The sequence below is a fragment of the Solea senegalensis genome, linkage group LG18 (assembly GCF_019176455.1).
Source record: "Solea senegalensis isolate Sse05_10M linkage group LG18, IFAPA_SoseM_1, whole genome shotgun sequence".
Taxonomy (NCBI): Eukaryota; Metazoa; Chordata; class Actinopteri; order Pleuronectiformes; family Soleidae; genus Solea; species Solea senegalensis.
In genome coordinates, this window is record NC_058041.1 from 12,920,456 (window position 1) to 12,939,587 (window position 19,132).

General features: G+C 44.1%; 1 protein-coding gene across 19 annotated transcripts in view; it reads left to right on the plus strand.

The window, feature by feature from the left end:
* tcf7l2 (transcription factor 7 like 2) overlaps positions 1 to 19,132 on the plus strand; it is a 90,782-nt gene that overhangs the window by 24,917 nt on the left and 46,733 nt on the right. For 10 of the 19 annotated variants that reach the window (XM_044014764.1, XM_044014765.1, XM_044014769.1 and 7 more), the window contains exons 4-5: positions 5,842 to 5,943; positions 13,783 to 13,842. The exons of 3 other annotated variants lie outside the window; for them this stretch is intronic. In XM_044014764.1, the coding sequence (XP_043870699.1) occupies positions 5,842 to 5,943; positions 13,783 to 13,842 (162 nt within the window). The remainder of the gene's footprint in view (positions 1 to 5,841; positions 5,944 to 13,782; positions 13,843 to 19,132) is intronic. 6 more of the 19 variants (XM_044014770.1, XM_044014773.1, XM_044014775.1 and 3 more) reach the window with 1 other exon arrangement.

A 19,132-nucleotide genomic window follows, 5' to 3' on the forward strand; every position in this document is an offset into this window, starting at 1 on the left:
AGAGGGAGGAGGAGATTGTTAGCAAACGGGCTAAGGGTAGTAGGTGAAGAGGGGAGGTTTTGGATCAGGTTGGCTGCCTCAGTGCTGTCAGGGCCAGTGGAACCCCCAAGGTGTTCTGGCTTTAGAGTAAATATGGGCCCAGCGGACCCTATCCCGCCCCAGGGCACTCAAACCCCAGGCCTTCCCACATTCCACTTTTATTTTCCTGGTTGCAAAATGCCCCTGGCTATCAGAGCAGGTGGGGTGTTTTTTATATATATATTATATATATATATATATATATATATATATATATATATTTACTCATAAAATGTGCATTAGTAGAATCAAAGCAGCCATGATGGACCCTCTTGTGTCTGCTAACTTTCTCCCACTTTTGTTGAGAATTCTTTTTAGCTACCTTCATTCTCTTTAAATATATACAGTATATCTGTTTGTTAACATTGTACTCGGAATGTCTTTAGAGGGCACGTGATTTGTAATTTTTTTTTTATCACCCAGGGGATTTCAAAGGGCCTGCGTTGCATTAAGCTTCTCCCTTCCTCAATTACAGAAAATTACCGCCCCTCCTCAACAATTTACGTGTTTGTTTAACCACATGTTGGCTTCTTCTCCTGCACCTGTGAGCGAGGACAAAGACTGCTGGCAATATCTGCAACAGATCAAGACAATATGCTCAGATCTTGCTTTTTTAAAGGGATAAAATTGTAGTCAAACTGGATGTACTAATCTTTTAAGCTTGGTGCAGTTTACTTGCAGAGCTTTGAATGGGCTCCTCTTACTAGCCTTGATCATTTCAGACTTAAATTAAGCTCTTTATAGTAGCAGTCTGATTGGTTTAATCTGCAAGCTGTCAATCCCATATCTGAGGACTCTCTCAGAGGAGCTGCTAGGCCTGTCGACCAGAGGATGTTCAAATGTGGGTGAGCGTTCTTGTTTAGGTGTGCATGCACAGTAGGTGAGGCGGAGTCACTCTGAAAATACAAATAGACTTGAATATGCAAGTAAAGTTATGTCATGGATATGATATGAGGAGGTCACAGATGGGCTGAAGATCTGCTGGAGCAACACCCGGCATCCATATGCTGCCTCCAAACCCAAGCTGCTATCTGTCTGTCGCCCCTCCTTTACATTGCTCAAATGGCTGAATGCTTGATGGAGCCCCAATGGTCCTCATCATCTTTGGCCCCTGGTCCCTTGCTGGATGATGGACCAGTGTTTGGAAGCCATATTGGCACATATTGGCTTCTGTCTGTTTGATTGGTTCTAAAGCCCTCTGCTCTTAATCCAAAACAAAACGAACAAGCTGCGTGGTGGCTGCTGCTCCAGCCGCCAGGGCTGTGTGTGATTAATACATCAGATGGAGGCTTGATGGAAAATTTGCTGGTTGTTGACCAGAAAGGGGCAGAAAAGTTCTGCACGTTATGTGTCGGTCATAACCCTGAAAAATATATGAGTCAGACTATTGCTCAGTTTTTCGTCAATGGTCCATATTGACATTTGGTTAATGATTTATAGGATGTGGAGAAAAAATCGTTTGTTTTTGGGAGGATCAGAGTCGAGCACTGGACCCAGGAAGTAATGTTTAGGCCAAATAGCCTCTGTGGCAGCTTGTTGAATTAGTAACAACAGTGGTGAAGGCTACAAGGCTGGTGTGTGGACGTGTGAGGATGATGTGCGAGTGCTTGGGATGCCCTTCCATTTGTCTTCAGCCTGATTCCCCTCTGCCACGAGCTGTGACACAGGGACGAGGGCCCCAGCTTGTTTTCACTGCGATGACAGTCAGTGTGGATCTGGGTTAACACTCTGTAGTTCATAACATGCCAAACGCTGGTGCAGCAGAAGTCACTCATGTATGGATGACTGGTCCAGAATGTAGGAAGCACCTGCTTAAAAATAGCCTAGAAGCAAAATGGTGCTGAAACCCATTGGACATTTAAGCAACACTGTGTAACTTTTGCTGGACGATCTGTCTGTGAATGCAGATTTTTGATGACTTTTAAGTCTTTTGAACTGACCTCACACAATTACTCTTGAACTTGCTGGGCTGGATCCTGGCCTATTGCCAGACTTACACAGTGCATAGGTTCAGGTTTAGATTGGGAATAAAGGGGAGCATTCACCCTTTTACATGTCATTTATCAGTCAAAATTGTTTTGAAGATGTTATTTTAGGGTAAAGAAGTTTCTCTAATTAGCTTTTAATGAATTACTAAGGAAAAAAAACCCTGGTTTTTCGCCCACAGTAAATTTGCATTATAGGCTGCAAGCCATTTAAAGATCACATCAGGAGATCAGGCTCTTTTCATTTGCTGGCTGATTCTACAGACTAAATGGTTAATCGAAACAGGCAAAATAATCAATAACCAAAGTAACTACTTGTTGTAGCCCTTGTAAACAAGTCCCACCCCCTGCACACTTTCACCAACCCCCTTCTGCTGCTGGGAAAGCAGTCGACAGGGAAATCAGGACAGTGAGAGTGAGTTCATCCCTCTGTAAGGGTTTAGAGGACTCTCTTGTCTTTCACTTCATCAGAGACAATTGAGTCATTCAGCTCCCATTGTGGGACAGGCCAGGCGAGGAGGGGCGCAGGCTAGGGGAAAGGGATGTGTGGCGGGTGAGGCGAAGGAACAGCCTTCAGCTGCACAACCCAGAGTCGGAGCACAACCACTGGGTGGCTCTTACAGGGTGGGTCTGTCAAGGGGGGCTGGTTAGTGTTTGTGTGTGTGGAGGGGGGGCAGGAAGAGGAGAAGAGAGAGTTATCCTGGAACTCCAGAGCAATTTGTCACATTGGAAAGGCTCTTGAGTTACCCGGGGGGCCCCCTCATAGCAGGAGAGTTTTCAGGTCGCGGAGTGGGGAAGAGGGAGGGGGTTGGAGCAGCAGAGAGGGGTCAGAGGCCACGGGCCTACTCAAGGCCAGGCAGTGCGTCCGTTAGTGGGGCAGACGAACGGGTGGCGAGAGCGAGAGGAAGGAGGCCAAGGAGGGGGGGTCGGAAAGCCCAGGCCTTGCCAGGGCCTCGTTTTCCTTGGCATGCTTGTAAAACCTGCCTGAGAGATTAGTGTGTGAGAACATTTGCAATAGCAGAGCTGAAGAGAAGCCACTTGTCAGGGCATGCGCTCCGGCACCCTCCTTCTCTCTGTGCAGTCTTCCAGTCTCTTTACCCAGTTGCCACACTGAGGGGTGTCACCTTCACGCTTCTTACCAACCTCCTCCAAATGTCCTCTCGACCCTTCTGCCGGCCGCAGCTGTGTCTGAATATTTGCATGTATGAACATGTGTGCACAAGCAATGGCAGGATTTTTCCCATGGACTACATTCACACACATATACCCCCCCCCACCCCTTTCACTCCAACACTGCTCTGTCTTCAAGCCCTTCTGGTATCAATGGACACCGTCTTGAATTACTGTCTCATACATGACAGCAGAGCTGTCACTCTCGTCCTCTTCATTTACTGTTACAACACTACCCTGAGTCTCTTCCTCCTAGTCTTCATGGCAATTAATACCCTCTGTGGAGGGTCCATAAAAACCCACAAGACCACAACTCTGGAGTTTTTACAACCTGTCTTTTTTCCTCTCACAGGGACATACAAACAAGCACAAACAAACCCAGCTTTTTTAGCAGTAAAAACCATCTTGGGGTTATAAATGAGTGGTAGTGGTGGAGAAAGACCAGGCAGCAAACTGTGTTTTTTTCCTTGCAGGGGCTGTAACTGAGCACAAGGAGTCAATAACTCCCTCCAGCGTTTACCACTGGCGGGCACCCTGCAGTGAACTCTTTGCTAATTACCACTGATTTAGACACAGTCTCAGGAAGGGTCGCGACACACTCACTCTTTGCCCAGCACTGACACACACATAGACATGCACACACTCCCTCTCTCAGACATGCATACAAACTAGTGGTCACCCCTTGCTGGATGACAACACACAAAGAAATTGAATGAATGTACCTGCATCCTGATACACAAGCCAGCCTGCAAACAGAGAACCGTAGCAGGGTCATCTCTGCACTTCATAGACAAGGACTAGCTAATGATTATAATTCATTACACTGGAAAACGTCTTATTACCAAGTGCCAAAATGTGATCCTGCACTGATGATTATGTAATGCTAGAGGATTACATGCATCTCAATGTCATTTAATTTCGACAGGATGCCAAAGTGAAACAACGAACCATGAAATTAGAATATTTCTTGATAATGTTGACATCTTTTAGTCCAGGTGTGGTAATGCCGAGTTAACCCATTGTCTCTTTTGTATGTAAAGGCATCATACTTGGTGATTATTTGGTACTTAAACCTATCACATGGAAATTCTGGAAAGTGCCATCCTATAAGAAGACATTTCCAGACACAGACTGTGGAATGCAGAATGCCTGGAAAAGTAGGCCTGTTCACATATGACAACTACTTTGTCAGAGTCAGACACATTCACAACAGCGGGAGAATGTCCAGAACATCCAGGCGAGGGGTGGTAACTGGCTTACAGACATTTAAATAGAGAGCTGTCAGGAGAGCGTCCGGAGTTACTTTTGCTGATATTTGCGTTCTCACCTACAACCCCACGGAACCGTTTCAGGAATATGTCTGGACTTCAGAAGTTTTCAGATTTCTGAATTCAGCTTGAGGCTGATATTTCAGTGTAATGGAACTGCAGTGTGTGTGTTTTTTTTATGCAGTTCTTCTGGTTTTGTACTGTTCACAGCTGTTGCCCATGAATTTGAGCCCTATGCTTATTTCTACGTATTCCAGTTTTTAAATCCTTTCCTTCACATCCTTACCAAAGCCTTTACATAGGCCTCAGAGTAGTTACACTCACTTTGACCTATTTCCTTCGAACTAGGTGACTGTGACATTGATAAGCAATGTTGGGACCACACACTGCATCAAGGACAGTGAGTGGCTGGAATCCACAGGGGTATTTGCTGTATTTGCTGAGTGTTTTTCATTCAGATGTATGCAAGGAACTGTATCTTTGGAATATGTATTGGTTTTATTATTATGTAATATACTACAAAGACACAGACAGGAGCTTTTCCTACTTCTTTTAGAGGGTACAAAGTAGACATCAGAATTGTCAACACAGCACATGTCATCACATTTTTTTTTAAAAAAAGGACTCCACCCAGTTTATAACAGACAGATGTTTCTCATGACCCTTGCTATTCTGCTTATCTGTTTTTTTTCTGTGCTTATGTATGTGACTGTGAGAGCGAGAGCGAGTAAGTGAGAAAGAGAGAGAGAGAGAGAGACTTCTGAGTCAATCATTTATGAGGGTAGTCAGGAGGTTTCGCCTCAGAGACGCATGGTGAGACGCCACACTTGAACCTCTTTATGAGTTCCAATAAAACGGTGACAACAGTCACATTTATGACATAAGGTCATCTTAAAGTCATAAGCTGTTTACAGTGCTACCCTCACTCCCCCCCAGCAGACTCTAATTTACTGACCACATCCAAAGATTCTCCTTAGCTACTTTATAAACATAAAACAAACATTTTATTTTAATCCAGAGTTTCTGGCCAGTGTGATGGAGCAAGGCTATGACATCAATGAAATGTGGAAAAACATGTCATGTGTACAACCATTGTACGCACTCCTGCAGGACTTGCAGATGCATGCTTGAGGCTATCTTCACCCCATCCACCATCAGCCCCAGAGATCTTTATTTGCTTTTCCATGTTTTTGAGTCTCCACACCCATGCACCTGTCAAGAAATGTTGTCTCCCCCGTTGTCTTGTTTTTTGATTTGTTCGTTTTTTTGGTTTTTGGTTTCTGCATTGTTAACATGTTTTGTTTCTTCCTTTCCATTCTGTTTCCTTTTCTGCCATTCAGTACCTACAGATGAAATGGCCCCTGCTAGATGTTCAACAAGGAGGTCTTCAGAGTAGACAAGCACTTAAAGATGCCAGGTCCCCGTCACCGGCACACATCGTTGTAAGTAACACTCAGCTCGGCACTTTTCCTCTTTCACCAGCTCTTCTTCTCCTGATTTATGACAGGCAATCAAACAGACCCTGTTTTTTACTTCTTTCCCCTCTTTTCTAAACTTGGAAAAACAAATGCACATTTCTTTGCATTTACCTTTAAATCACATACACTAGCAGTCAAGCTCAGTCACCTTAAAGTAAACATCTGGTTTTAAACGTGCACATATTGACAATGCAGGATTTCTTGGTTGCAGAAAGTGGAGCTTTTGTCTGTTTGTGAGGAAGTAATCATGTGATGAATATGTGGCTCTCTGGGGTGTTGCCATCACACCACCTGTAATCCCAGAGAATATGATACTCCCTGCCCTGTTGGTCTCATACTGTGCTGGATGTTTATAACAACTGGTCTCATTTTGACTACTTCCATTAGAGTGAGCTATTGCTGGTGCTGCTGCCATATTGTCTTTGTGGAAAGTGTGGGTGTTTTTTCCGCATTGATTACCCTGTCCATGGAGTTGGCGGAGTACGTTGGCATGAGAGTCGGCTGGACAGCCATAGGGGCGCATGCAGCACATGCACGTAACCGAGCATCCACCGTAGGCATGTCGATATCTAAGAGGCGACTGGCCCTAGAATGAGCAGTTGAATATGAACTTAGCAGTTAGCCGAAGGCGCAAAGTTTTCAGGAGGTCAGTGAAAGGTTGAACATTGGGAAGTGTACGTATGTGTCATGAGGTTAGCAAGCCAGGAAAATCAATGAGAGTGGGGGACTGAGCAGAATTAATAAGGTGACCACGAATGCCCCAGGCCATTATTGGCACAGTTGTTACTTTTGTTTTGCATATTGATATGAAAATGAAAATTCAAAAAAGGACAAAAAAACAATGATTCTTGAAGAAGAAGCCTTCCAAGTGTGTTTGCTTGTGAATACGCTATCTCCTGTGGGGAAAGTGCAGTGCTGCAGCTAATAATACACAGTTGACCCCTTATGTGCCCTGTGCATCAGCACCGTAACTGACATCATGGCTCTGGAACCCGCAGAGAAGACAGTGACGATTTCTATCATGCAAATGACACTATCAAGAAACCACACACCCCCCTGAGTCACATCCGACATTTAATCAATTCAGTTTACAATCTGTAATAAAAACCACCTTGAACAGTGACTCAGAAAGTTTGGCTCGTCAAAGCGTCCTTGCTATTTTGTCCATTTAATTTAAGCACATCCCAAAATAGCAGGAGTCAAAAGGGTTGTTTATTTGAAACAGACACCTTGTCAAATCTTAGGTTTAAGACAAAGCAGTGGCGATGACAAGTGTGATTCGGAACAAAACAAGCCCAGCTAAAGCCCTCCTTATCTTCCCCTGTGATGCTGGTGTTATTTTTATACCAAAGAGTTCAGGGGCCTCTTCATGCTCTGTTATTTTAGGAAACGCTGAAAGAGTCCCAGCTCCTAAGAAGTCATTAAACTGGTGGTAGGAAGCAAAAGTTGCAGGTAAATGCTTCAGGTTCTGTCTCTGAGTCATATTGTTGTGAATACATCCATCCCAGCTGCTTCTATATGTTCACTTTTAAGGGAAGATTGTGGCTATACATTTATTATACATATATCTTTTGGTAAATGATGTACAACTAATTTTGGGACACTAAATATGAGGCTGTACTTTTCAGCGTACACGGAAAGTTGTGAAGACAAACAAGGCAAGTTTAAAAGCTTACAGGAAACGCAACACCAAGCAGAAACTAGCTGTGGGGCAAAAACAGACATGAAACAACAACGATGGACAACCATTCAAATGGAAAAAATAAGCCTGCACATCGCTGAGATATGTACTGACGTACGTGATCATTCAGAACAAGAAAATGTAACGGCTGTAGTGAATGACTAACGTTAAAGGATTCTACAGAAAAAGTACTAAAAACCATGGATTTGAATGAATAAGATGAAGCTGAAGCTCAGTTTAAAGTAACACAAAGTAATCTGCAACGCTCCAACAGTAACAGATTATAGTCAGAGCTCTTGTGTTCCAAGTTGTAGCATGCATATTACATTCAGGATGAAGAGAAATAAAAAAGAAAACACATTTAAGTTTGGGCACGGACAGGTCAAGGAACCATGGGCATGATGTGGTTGTGAATGGGATTTTAGATGATTAAATAAATGATGTTAACAGACCCTTTTGAATTCTAAAGACGTCTTTGCAAGGTCAAGATAGCAGCTGAACGCGATGATGAATATCCCAGGATCGGGAACTCAAATGAACCCTTCTGCTTTCTTTCTTCTGTCGGAACTTCACTTCCAAGCAACAAGCAGGACGAGGCAGTGGGAGCGCTGTTAAATGCGCATCATGATTAGCACTGACACTGATCAATATGGGAGAATATATTGTAATATTTGTGGTCATGTTGCCCAGCCCTGGTGTGATCTGTTTGATAGAGTACACAGGCTGCTAAGATCAGAGGCATTGCAGCATCACTGCATTGGCACACAACTCGCTGTTAAGCGCGAGTGATGAAATTGAATGTGAAATGCAGCTTGTATTGTTGGCACTCCTTTCCATCCTGCTCCAGCATCCACCTCTCACTGAGACGGAAGTGTGATTGAATGTTTCCCTGGTTTGCATCATACTGGCTGTCGTACATATAGAAAAGACAGATTACTCTGGACAGCATTGTGAATGCCAATGATAACCCCACACGGACTCCCACTGGTGTCACTCAATCAAGTTTAGCTTTTTATTTATTTATTTTTAACCAGAGGATTTAGGCCGGCATGCTGCAGTACGTGATCCCCTTATCAATAAATTGGGCTGTAAACGGTGGTTGCTTTTTGTTTACAAATGCGAAGAAACACTCTGTCACCTTGACCTCTCACTGTCTGGAGTGCTCGCAGGCTGCATTGGCAGTGATAAGAAGCTGTCGGCTCACCTGCTAGATAATGGCGATCTGAGGCCTGGGTGACCCTGAAACAGTTGAAACAACAATAGAAATACAGAGAGGGATATAGAAGGATGGAGAAGAGAAGGCAGGGGCTGGTTGCTGGTTACTGGTTTTAAGTTATAGCATCCCATGCCTAGAGGGGGAGATGGATGGGGATGGCGATGCGGACAGATGCTCCTGCATGAAGGCTCAGCCGAGATGGAATACAGGATGACGGGCCCAAAAAAAAGAAGAGGAAGTGACCTCACGCAGGCTGGTCCTTCTGAGGGCACACTGTTTATCACACCCTCAAAGGGGGCCACGCTGGATCTTTTTGAAGTTCCTGACCACCCCGCAGGCAGCCTCAAAACCTGCCGCCGCTGAACCTTTATGCCATTGGCTTAAAGTTATTCATTATTTATCCACCTATTGATGTATTTGTAGTTTTTTTTTTAATGTTCCAGAGAGAGACTCCCACAAACATTCTTATGCCTCACACAGCTCCTGGGGGAACAATCGTAACAGTTTGTGCTTTGTCTACTTGCCTTTTATTGTGATGTTTAATTTGACATTGCAGACTCGAAGAGTATTTGTAGAGACTTCGCTGCCGGCAGCAGCTTAAAGTTGGTGGATAAATTAAGGAAGTGGTGTGTGTGTGTGTGTGTGTGTGTGTTTTTGACCACTTTCACTTCTGTAATTTAGACGGTGGTTTTTGCAGTAAACAAGTAACACAACAGATTGTTTTTTTGTTTTGTTTTGTTTTGTAAATGCACTACGTTAAAGCTATGGTCTGTGGAAAAGCGATAGCGATAGCAGCCCACAATAAAGCAACAGCATGCATACGGTACATCCCACTCTCTCCTGTCAAAGCGCTGCCCTCAAAACACAGGAAGTTGTTGTCTGCAGTGGAACTGTGAATTTTGGCTGCACTTTCCCTGGCATTTTTCCGCACCTCACTCGCTAACTCCTGGCTATCGCCTCTGCACCAGTGGTGCACGCCTCTCTTGTTGTGAAGACTCTTTTTTTTATTTTTTTATTGATGGTTATCGAGACCTGAAGGGGATTTCAACAAGAAACACAAGAATTGTTTTATAAACAAATTACAGACCCCGGCTTTAAATGTGATAACATCAACAGTGATGCAGTAAAGCTCTCAGCAGGAGTCATGACATCATCTGACTGAAAGCAATTCAAGCATCTCATTTTACTTTATCATTCTCATTTTCACTCTTGTAACAACAGTGAGTTTAGAATGCAGTATTTTAGACACAATTTATGTTTTGATGAATTAGCCTGTATGAGAACTGGGGCAGAAACATGCACACATGAAGGGCCTGCACTCTCAAATCACTTTCCTGACATTTGTATAAGTGCACACACACATACACATACACACACACAGCCTCAGAGTCTAGAGCCTAGCCCTGGCCAAACAATGACTCCATTGTTTTGTAGGCTTTCACTGGCAGCAGGGGACGGCTGGAGTGTTAACCATTTCCCAACTGCACCTCGCTGTGTTGTTATTGTGTGCGTGTGTGTCTGTGTGTGAATGTGTGTGTGTGTGTGTCAGAGGTAGTGAAGCATGGGTCCTGGGATGAAGCGAGGGAGGGCACTTGCTCCAAGTGTATGGTAATTAGCGCGGAGGAAGTGATGGAATCTGGCCATTTTTACGGCCTGCAAGACCTCCCACCTGAGCCTTTACAGCGAGTGAACATGCTTATTTCATTCCCATTCAGCCTCTCTTGTTTCTCTGAAGAATGTGTACTGGGAAAGGGCTGTGTGAAAAGACACACATGTTGCTGATACTATATAAAAAGAACATTTTTCTTTTATCGTGTTAGCCTCAAAAAAAAAAAAAAGACTGTGGCTGTAGATGCCCAAAATGGGCCAAAGCACTGGGTGGCTATGTGACTGCTCCTCTCAGTCAGTTTAAGAAAAGACAGAGAGCATATCACATTCACCCTCCTTGACCAATTGTCTGTCTATTTTGGAGTAATAGGGATAAAAGGGCCTTCCTGTGGTCTGAATAGGCCGTGCACCTGGGTCGGCCAAACAATCGCTCCGGACTCTGGGAGGCCTGGCCTCCTCAGCTGTTAATGAGCGACCCCACGGTCAGCAGGCACCCACCCACACTGTCCACAGGCTTTACCTAGAAGGCTTTCACTATCCTGTCGACCTTAAGCTGCTCTTTCCCTCTGCATTCCAAGCCCTTCTCCAAATAACCTCTCTGGCCTCCTTTTGTCTTCTTCGTGTGCATGCATCCCTCCAGCCACGTTCATCCACTGCTGCAAGGAAAACACTCAGATCTCATTATTATTTATTGTTGTTTTCGATACGGAGTTGCAAATCGCTCTTTGTGTTTAGGAGTGAGTGATGTAACGGTATTTTACCATTGGGTCTTTTATTTATAAATCCTTCCTCAAATGAATGTTGATACGTTGTAGTATATAATGATTTGTGCCGATATGGGAATCTGGAAAACTGTTTTAAGATACAAACAAATCCACTTTAAATCCCTTTGCATTTTAACCATTGTCAAATGAGCTCACTCAATGCTAACTAAGCCTATCAGCTTCACACGGATTTCTCTGTGTCTCTCAGTATAGCGGTGTTTCGAGTTTGTGTTGCCAGGCAGCATTACATAGACTGTATATCTTTTGCGTTCCTCCTAAAGCCAAGAAGGAAGTCAAAATATATTGAATAACCAATCACAAATTTTGGGTCTTCAATAGCACACGCTGATCAATTTTGTACATCATGTTGCCATTTAGAGGAAAATAGACAACTAAATAGACCCTGGTTGCAGGAGACACCTCTGAACTTGGGTTGCAATACATAAACATGGCATCGTGATTCTTGCTTCAAAACGGGACTTCAGTTTCTTCTGACGTCATGACTGGTTGCGATTCTTTCCATTTCAAAATAGATGGAGGCAACAGCAACATTGAGTTAGTAAAGCAGGACGACCGCAAACAGGTCAGAGTATGACTGAAAACACAAAATCACCCATGATTTTGGTTTCAGAGGTGAATTCTACTGCTCAAAAACCCAGGAAAAGAATCACCAAAATGTTACGCACTGCAGCTTTATTTGACATACACACCGAGGTTAAAAATTGCCATCTCTGTTGCTCGGTTCTATTTTTTGAACACCATCCAAACCTCAGACAGAGACCATTGTGTCTTTCAGCTGTCTGTCTGCTGCCTTCTCCTGCAAACAAGTCGTCCGTTCAAGGGGTCACGCTGACATCATCAGCTCGGGCCAAAATCCGAGGCTGTCGAGACATGGCGTCAGGCCCAGGAGCTGTGACAATGAAAATGAGAGCACCTCAGTCATTGTATCTGTCCAGCAGTCTGGACGGGCGCTTGTCCCCGGAGACAATCTACTTAGTGTTGGCTTAGTCGGCAACAATACGACAACAGTGGCTGAAGAGTCCCCGCTCCTCCTTGACTTAACACAGCACTTAAACATGTTGAGGTGTAAGGGCACCTGCGTAATTGGGGTAATTGGGTTTGACGCTGATGTTAGTCGTAACTGACCAGAACTCAGAAAGTCAAGCGAGTTGTGTGTATTGAATTTGCACTGAACGCTATGAAGGACACTCCCTTCACTACATGTGATTGTAGCTTATGTGAACAGCAGCTTTTCATATCTGCGTGTCTGAATATCTCTAGGGCCATTGTCGTTGTCCCCCCCTCCCTTCCCCCCAGCTGTGGTATTTGACCGATATATAAACTCCGTGAACTTAAGCTACCCTAGGGAACGTGTGACTCTATGCTGGACACGCACATTTAAAAGGAGAATACATATTTGTATCTGGGAGCGTGTGTGAATGTGTTTGTGTGGTGTGTGGTGTGTTTCACCAGTAACCACAGTGCTCACTGTCTCGCTGCTATGAAAAGTTATCTTGCTGGCCCCAGGTTCAAGCACATGAACAAATAGAACCCAGTGATGTCGGTGCAGAGAAAGCAAACTGCACAGTAGCTTTTATGCCCTGGTGCCTTTCAGTAAACTAAAGGCCCTGTTGATTTCCTCTGCATGTTCTTAGACATCTAGTAGCATGTCCTTTCTTCCTTAGGAAATCTATATCTCCCTCTCTGTATTTTCCTCCCTCTTTCTTCCTTACCTGTATTCTGTCATCTCCAAATATCTGCCAAAGAGATCAGATGTTTTTCCTTTTTGTGAGGGGCAGTGGATACAAATCTGGATCAGGTTAACCTCTGGATGAAAGAAATGTGTATTTAAACAGTGAGAAATATGAGAAGAGACAGCTCTTAATTTCAGATTCAGGGCTCACAATGCAGTGAAGTGATACAGAATATTAGAGATGGCTGCTCTGGGGACCCATAGCCAGCTCTTATTTGAAACCTATTATATATCAGCGCTTTTAACAGCCCCAAAAATGAAGAGAAACATGGCTCTGACGCTCAGGTGGTATTAGTGGTACGTCTCAGTGCTTGATCTAGCTGCCTCGGCAGCAACATTGGATCCCCAGACCAGCTGATTGCTCCTGAACATCTGTGAAGGTGTGGTTGCTAAGGATGTTAACTGTTCTACTAAAGTGAATTATTGCTTAAACAACCAGCCAGCCAGTACCAACAGCCATGTTTCCAGTTCAGAGCCAGTGTTCGTCTATTCAATCTGTGTAAAATAAGTAATAAGGGGGCCGAACATGCACCCAAGAGAGAGCTGAGCCAGCAGAGATGAGCTCGTAGTTTAAATAACTAAAAAGCCAGGGGAAGCATTATTTCCTGGGAGAACACGTTGCTTTTTACATAAAAATGTGGTTGGCAGGGATTGTGTGCAGATGTGCATATGTGTGTGTGTGTGTGTGTGTGTGTGTGTGTGTGATAGAGAGAGAGAGTGAATGAGAGATGGAGAGCTGATATAATTGTGTGACTTGGGAACGTCCATCTTTGCCTTTCAGGGGCCCTTCTGCTGGGAATTCCCTGGACAGTCAGATCTGAGCCTTCACCAATTTCATTTGGTGAGAGAACTTTGAATTCCAAAAATATCTATGTGGGTTATTACAATAATACTATCATTTTTATTTTTTTTGTTGGATGATTCCACAACCCACACACCAATTAACAACTGATAACTGATGATTTGAAAGCAAAACAATGAATGAATGAAAAACCCAAATCCTGCTGGTGATGATAATCATGCTGTGCTGTGCTTTGTGCTAATTCAGTGCTGCTGCTGCTTTGCTGCTAATGTGCTTCTTTTTTTTGCTTTTTTTTAATGTCTAAAATGCCAATTCAGGTGGAACATTTGTCAGAGCAATGTTTGGATGTTACGTGCCTCGTACATTTGACTGAACGCTAAACAAATACGGTGCAGATTCTTAGGGCAGCTTTGTTTGCTCTGCAGCAGATTTCTTTATATGTCGAGGTTCTGTTTGCCTTCTGTTTCCTAACGGGCCTTTCTGGATGGTTCTGGTTTAATGGTAGAATTATTATTATTTTTTCTTTAGCTGTGGAAGTCATTGTCAGAAAAATGTGGATGTATTTGGTTTGAATAAGCCGACAATCTATGAACAGGAGAAAGCAGTCTTTCTCTCGTGTTTGTGTTTCTTTGCACAGCTGTTTTGAAGAGTTCTCTTTATCCACAACATCTGGGCCTGAATGTAAGAACAAAGAAATGGATGGAGCAATGACACGCAGTTTATGTCTCCCACAACACTTCATGCACTCCTCTAGTTCTAGAGTAGTGTCCCAGCCCAGAAACTGCCCTCTGTGATGTTTTGTGAGACTCCTCCCCAAATTTGACAGGAAGTTACGCTAAGCTACGCACAAACAACGCAAAGAGAATTCGTCTTTAAGCAATACTGATCAGTTTTCTTTCTATGGCTGCAGTGGTCGTCTCTCTCTGCCCATTAAAGGAATACATTTTGTTGTGTCGAACACTTGAAAGAAACTGTGTGGAAATGAAGTGTGAAGGTAGAATCACTCTTGATTTGGCTGCAGAGTTAACACGCTCAGGACGACATCAGGCCTTGTTTTGGTCGAGCTCTGTGAAGCCAGAAAGTGGCTGACTTTTACGAAGCCCAGAGGGGGAACGTATTAATCTCCTCTGAGGCGACCGTGGCTCTGTGGATTGCCTGCTTGAATTGTTTGACTAATCAATTGCTTGTTGATTTTTCGCTCTCGGCGGGGCCTTTGTTGTCAGTAAATAACACGAGTCCTTTAAAAAAAAAAAAGGAGGAAAGACTGTGAAAACAATGCTTGATTGTGCAAACTGCTAATAATGCGATGGCGAAATCTACGAGGATTTAAACAAAAAACAACAAACATGCCTCGCTACAACTTCCTGGCTCCCTCCTCTCTCCTTCAAGCACCTTTGCTAGAACTTGTTTGACAAGGTTTGGCAGGATCATTGTTGGGTGTGCCTGTCTGTCTGTCTGTCTCTCTGCGTGTATGTGTGTTCATGTCTGTGTCTTACAAACACACCTTTGTCTTTACGAGTGTATGAAGTGTCCCTGTATGTAAGGTGTAACCTGAGGTTTGAAAGACAGGCAGTTAGAGCCAGGTCAGATCAGGTTAAAACTTTGTCATCCAGTCACTTGAACTGATTAGATGTGACTTGTTGGGCTGAGCTGAGTGAGGCGAGCCCCGAGCGCTGGCGTGCTCTGCAGCGATACGGCAATCACGATTTGGTCACAGTTCATTTGCACAAACATCCAGGATCAAGGTTCAGAAACGATATTGATAGATAATCTAATTTATGATGAATCACTCCTCAGTCCTCACAGACTGACAGCCGAGTGCGCTGATGAATTGCGCCCCCCTCCCCCCCTTGTGCGGGACGGCGTGCCTTGTGAGCGACGACAGACTCCGTGAGCCCAGCGAGCTACTGTATTAACACTGGAGGCCGTTTCACAGAGAAACTTGTTTTGACAGAACTCCAGGTGTCTTATTGTTGGGGCTGGCATGGTTCAACAGATTTACCAATTAGCACAGGGCTGAGGGCACGGGAAGGGTGGGGCGGGGAGCAATGAGAGAGGAAAGGAACTAAACTGGGTGGCGGTGAGGTGTGTGTGTGTGTGTGGGGGCGACTTGGCCATAGCAATGGAATGAGGTTTTGAGTGAGAAGGAAAGGAGGGAGGGGAGGAGGGGATTTCGACCATAGGAAGGCAGACTGGAGTAAGGCGATCTGTGACCTGGTTTTTTTTCCCCTTTTCTTTTTCCCAGCAGCAGCATGGAAGCGGCTGAAGTTTGAGCAGAGTGTGGAGAGGAGGAGAAGTTTGTGGAGAGAGAAGAAGGGGCCAGGGCTGGTGGTGGTGGTGGTGGGGGGGGGAAACAATGTTAATACATGATAAGTTTTTTAAAAACTCAACCTCAGCTCTGCTGGATTTGTCAGTGTTGTGTTTCCACTCTGGTTACCTTTATTCCTTGTAGCACAGCGCTGGTTATTTGTGACTCTTTTTTTTTTTTTCCCCCTCCCAGAGATAAACCCGTGACACTTGATTCTGTTGTTATGCGTCGCTAACATGCATCCGTCTGCAGGAGAGCTAATTTGTTTTTGCTGCAAGTCCCTCTTGGCTTGCAGTTCTCACTCCGGTACGAGGCAGAATTGTGTGGGATTAAACACGATGTTATTGCTCGCACTAACCCTCTTTGTTATTCCTCAGAAATATCAGCTCCCTTTTCCAGGAAGTTTGGAAGTGAACTTTTGAGAACGGGGTGAAGTGACTTAGTGAGAGTCCCTGGGGTGGCCTGCAGAATTTAGACAAGTAGTTTTTGGCTCTTGGGTGTTATGACACTGACACATACGCATACAAGTGTTGTGGCGTGCGTGTATTGTCGACACAATAGCACTTTATGAAAGTGAAGTTGGAAACAAATATAGTGAGGGTGCTCCCTTTAATCTGACAGCGTCTCTGAAGCAGACAGGAAGTTGTACTTTCCAGAGGAGCGTGATTTCTGTGTGTTAATAAGAACAAAATAAAAGTCAGGCTTCCAGAGCAAAGTTAGCACAATGTAGCAGCCTGTCTGATCTTCCTAATGTGTAAGAAGTGCTCTGAATGCCACGTTTCACCGTTTGATATCAGGATGTGGAGACTAAGTATAATGTTCACCAGAGCCAGTCTGCAGTGAAACTGCTGACATGGGTTTTTGCTTCTTCCTGCTTATCCACTTACATGTAAGTGTGAACTGGTTTTTAATGGATTATTAAATTAATCATGCTCCAGTTTAGTAGTTAATTATCCCAAATGTATTAGGGCTGCAACCAAGGCTTATTTTCATTAGTCATTTGGTCCATAAAAGGGTGAAAAATGTGAAATTAGCATGATCACAAATCAAAGATATTCAGCTTGTTGTCATAGACCTTGTTATGGTGCTTTTCCACGTAACAGTCAATAACGACATGGCACGGCTCGACTCTACTTGTTTGGTTTTTTTTGCTTTTCCATTAGGGATAGTACCGGCTTTTTTTAGTACCTGCTCTGGTGAGGTTCCAAGCTATCCAACACAGGAATCAAACCGTTAAAAAGACTTAAAAATCCTGTTAATCTCCAACATTTAGCCAAGGATGGGAGGTGTGGTGGATGTGCAGAGCTCCCAGGCCAACTTGAATCCCACTCTGAAAGTACACACGCAGTAGTAACTCAACTCCCAATCAGTTATCTGGGTGTGTTAGTACAACTTTTAGAAATCTGACTTAGTGCCATTTCAGTCGGACCTAAATGTTTACATATATTTTAAAAGTCTGGTTCTCGTCGGACAAACGTCGCGTATACGCAGCGCGTCCCATTTTAGACACACGGTCAATAATCAAAGTACGATTCAGCATTTTGCGGATGCACCGGAAGTTTACTGTTGCTCTCCTCGCCTCCAAACAGCCATGCGAATCTATCCGGATCTGCAATGACTTGGCGTTGAGCGATCCTGCAGTTGCTGGAGCGACTGTCAGCTTGGATACATCCAGTATGTGTGAGCAGCTTGTGATTGAGAGTGATGGAGACAGCTTTTTGGAGACGGAGGGGAGACGGGGACCAGAGTGGGGAAAGATACGGAGAATATGAAGCTCCGCCAAATTCCCCAAAGGACAATTTACAGTTATGGATGAATGCACTGTCACAGTCACATCTGAACTCGGTTCGTGTGTGTGTGTGTGTGTGTGTGTGTGCATAGAGGACGATGGAATGCTGAGTGATTCCAGAGAGCACTTAAGCTGCCTTGAGTTCAGTTTGCTGTTCCCACCCACGTTATAACAGGAGAGGGGCTTTTCTCCACAGTTTTCAGGGGTAAACACCAGGTATCTGCTTTCTGAGTCATTTAGCATCGTCCTCTGTCACCTTCTTTATAAAGTCTAAACAGCATTTTCAGATTCCAGCCTGAACGAGACTAACACCCCCACCCCCCAATTTATTTGATTTCATTCCTTCATTCCTCTCTGCACTTCCAATGAAGACCCATCTGAACTTTTCTTGGATTTGTTTGACTCTTGTTTTGATGTGCATGTTGTTATTTCTTCTTCTTCTTCTTCTGTTCTTAAAGTCTGTGTAGTTGGTGGTGTCTGAGTGCCAGGCCCTGCTTTTGTCTCGGCCCGGGGAAAGAATTTGATGTGACTTATTTTCCTACCCAGTCAGTTTCTTTGAGCATTTCCCCCCTCGCTTCTCGATGTTTTGTTTCTTTCTCTTTGTTTGTGTGTTTTTGTTTGACTTTTTTTCCTAATAGTCTTGGAAGTTTGGGACACTCTTTGGAGGCAGGTGATGGTGCGATCGGGGCTGCTGTTGCATACCTGTACAGGTGTGAACATGCATTTGTATTTATTTATCGAGCAGTTTAAAAGAGAGAGAGAGAGGGAGAGAGAGAAAAAAAAACATCCACTCTAATGGAATGACCTGTTAAACCGTCACTGAAACCAGTCATGTCATAGCAGGAGGCGAGCGTGATTGGGTGAGAAGGAGTCCTGGATTCCATGAGATTAACAGGATCATCATACTCAGGGTTTCAGATGAAGGGAGAGTTGGCTCAATCTTCACGTTATGTGAGCTGCTTTTCATGGGAGAGAATAAAGTGTCAGACCACTTTTTCTCATCAGGGAGATACACTATAGACGCTCAGCACTCGGCCAGACAGAACTGCATGCTGGGAAAATAATAAACAAGCCTGTCACCAGAGTTGGGACGAATCCTTAGTGCGACGCTACTGTCAAAAACGCAGCTTCCATTTCATACATTATTAACATTACCTAAACGCATTATTTGTGTATTTATTCATTCATTTGTCTTGTTAACATCCTCCTGGAGTAAGATAAACAGCGCGGCC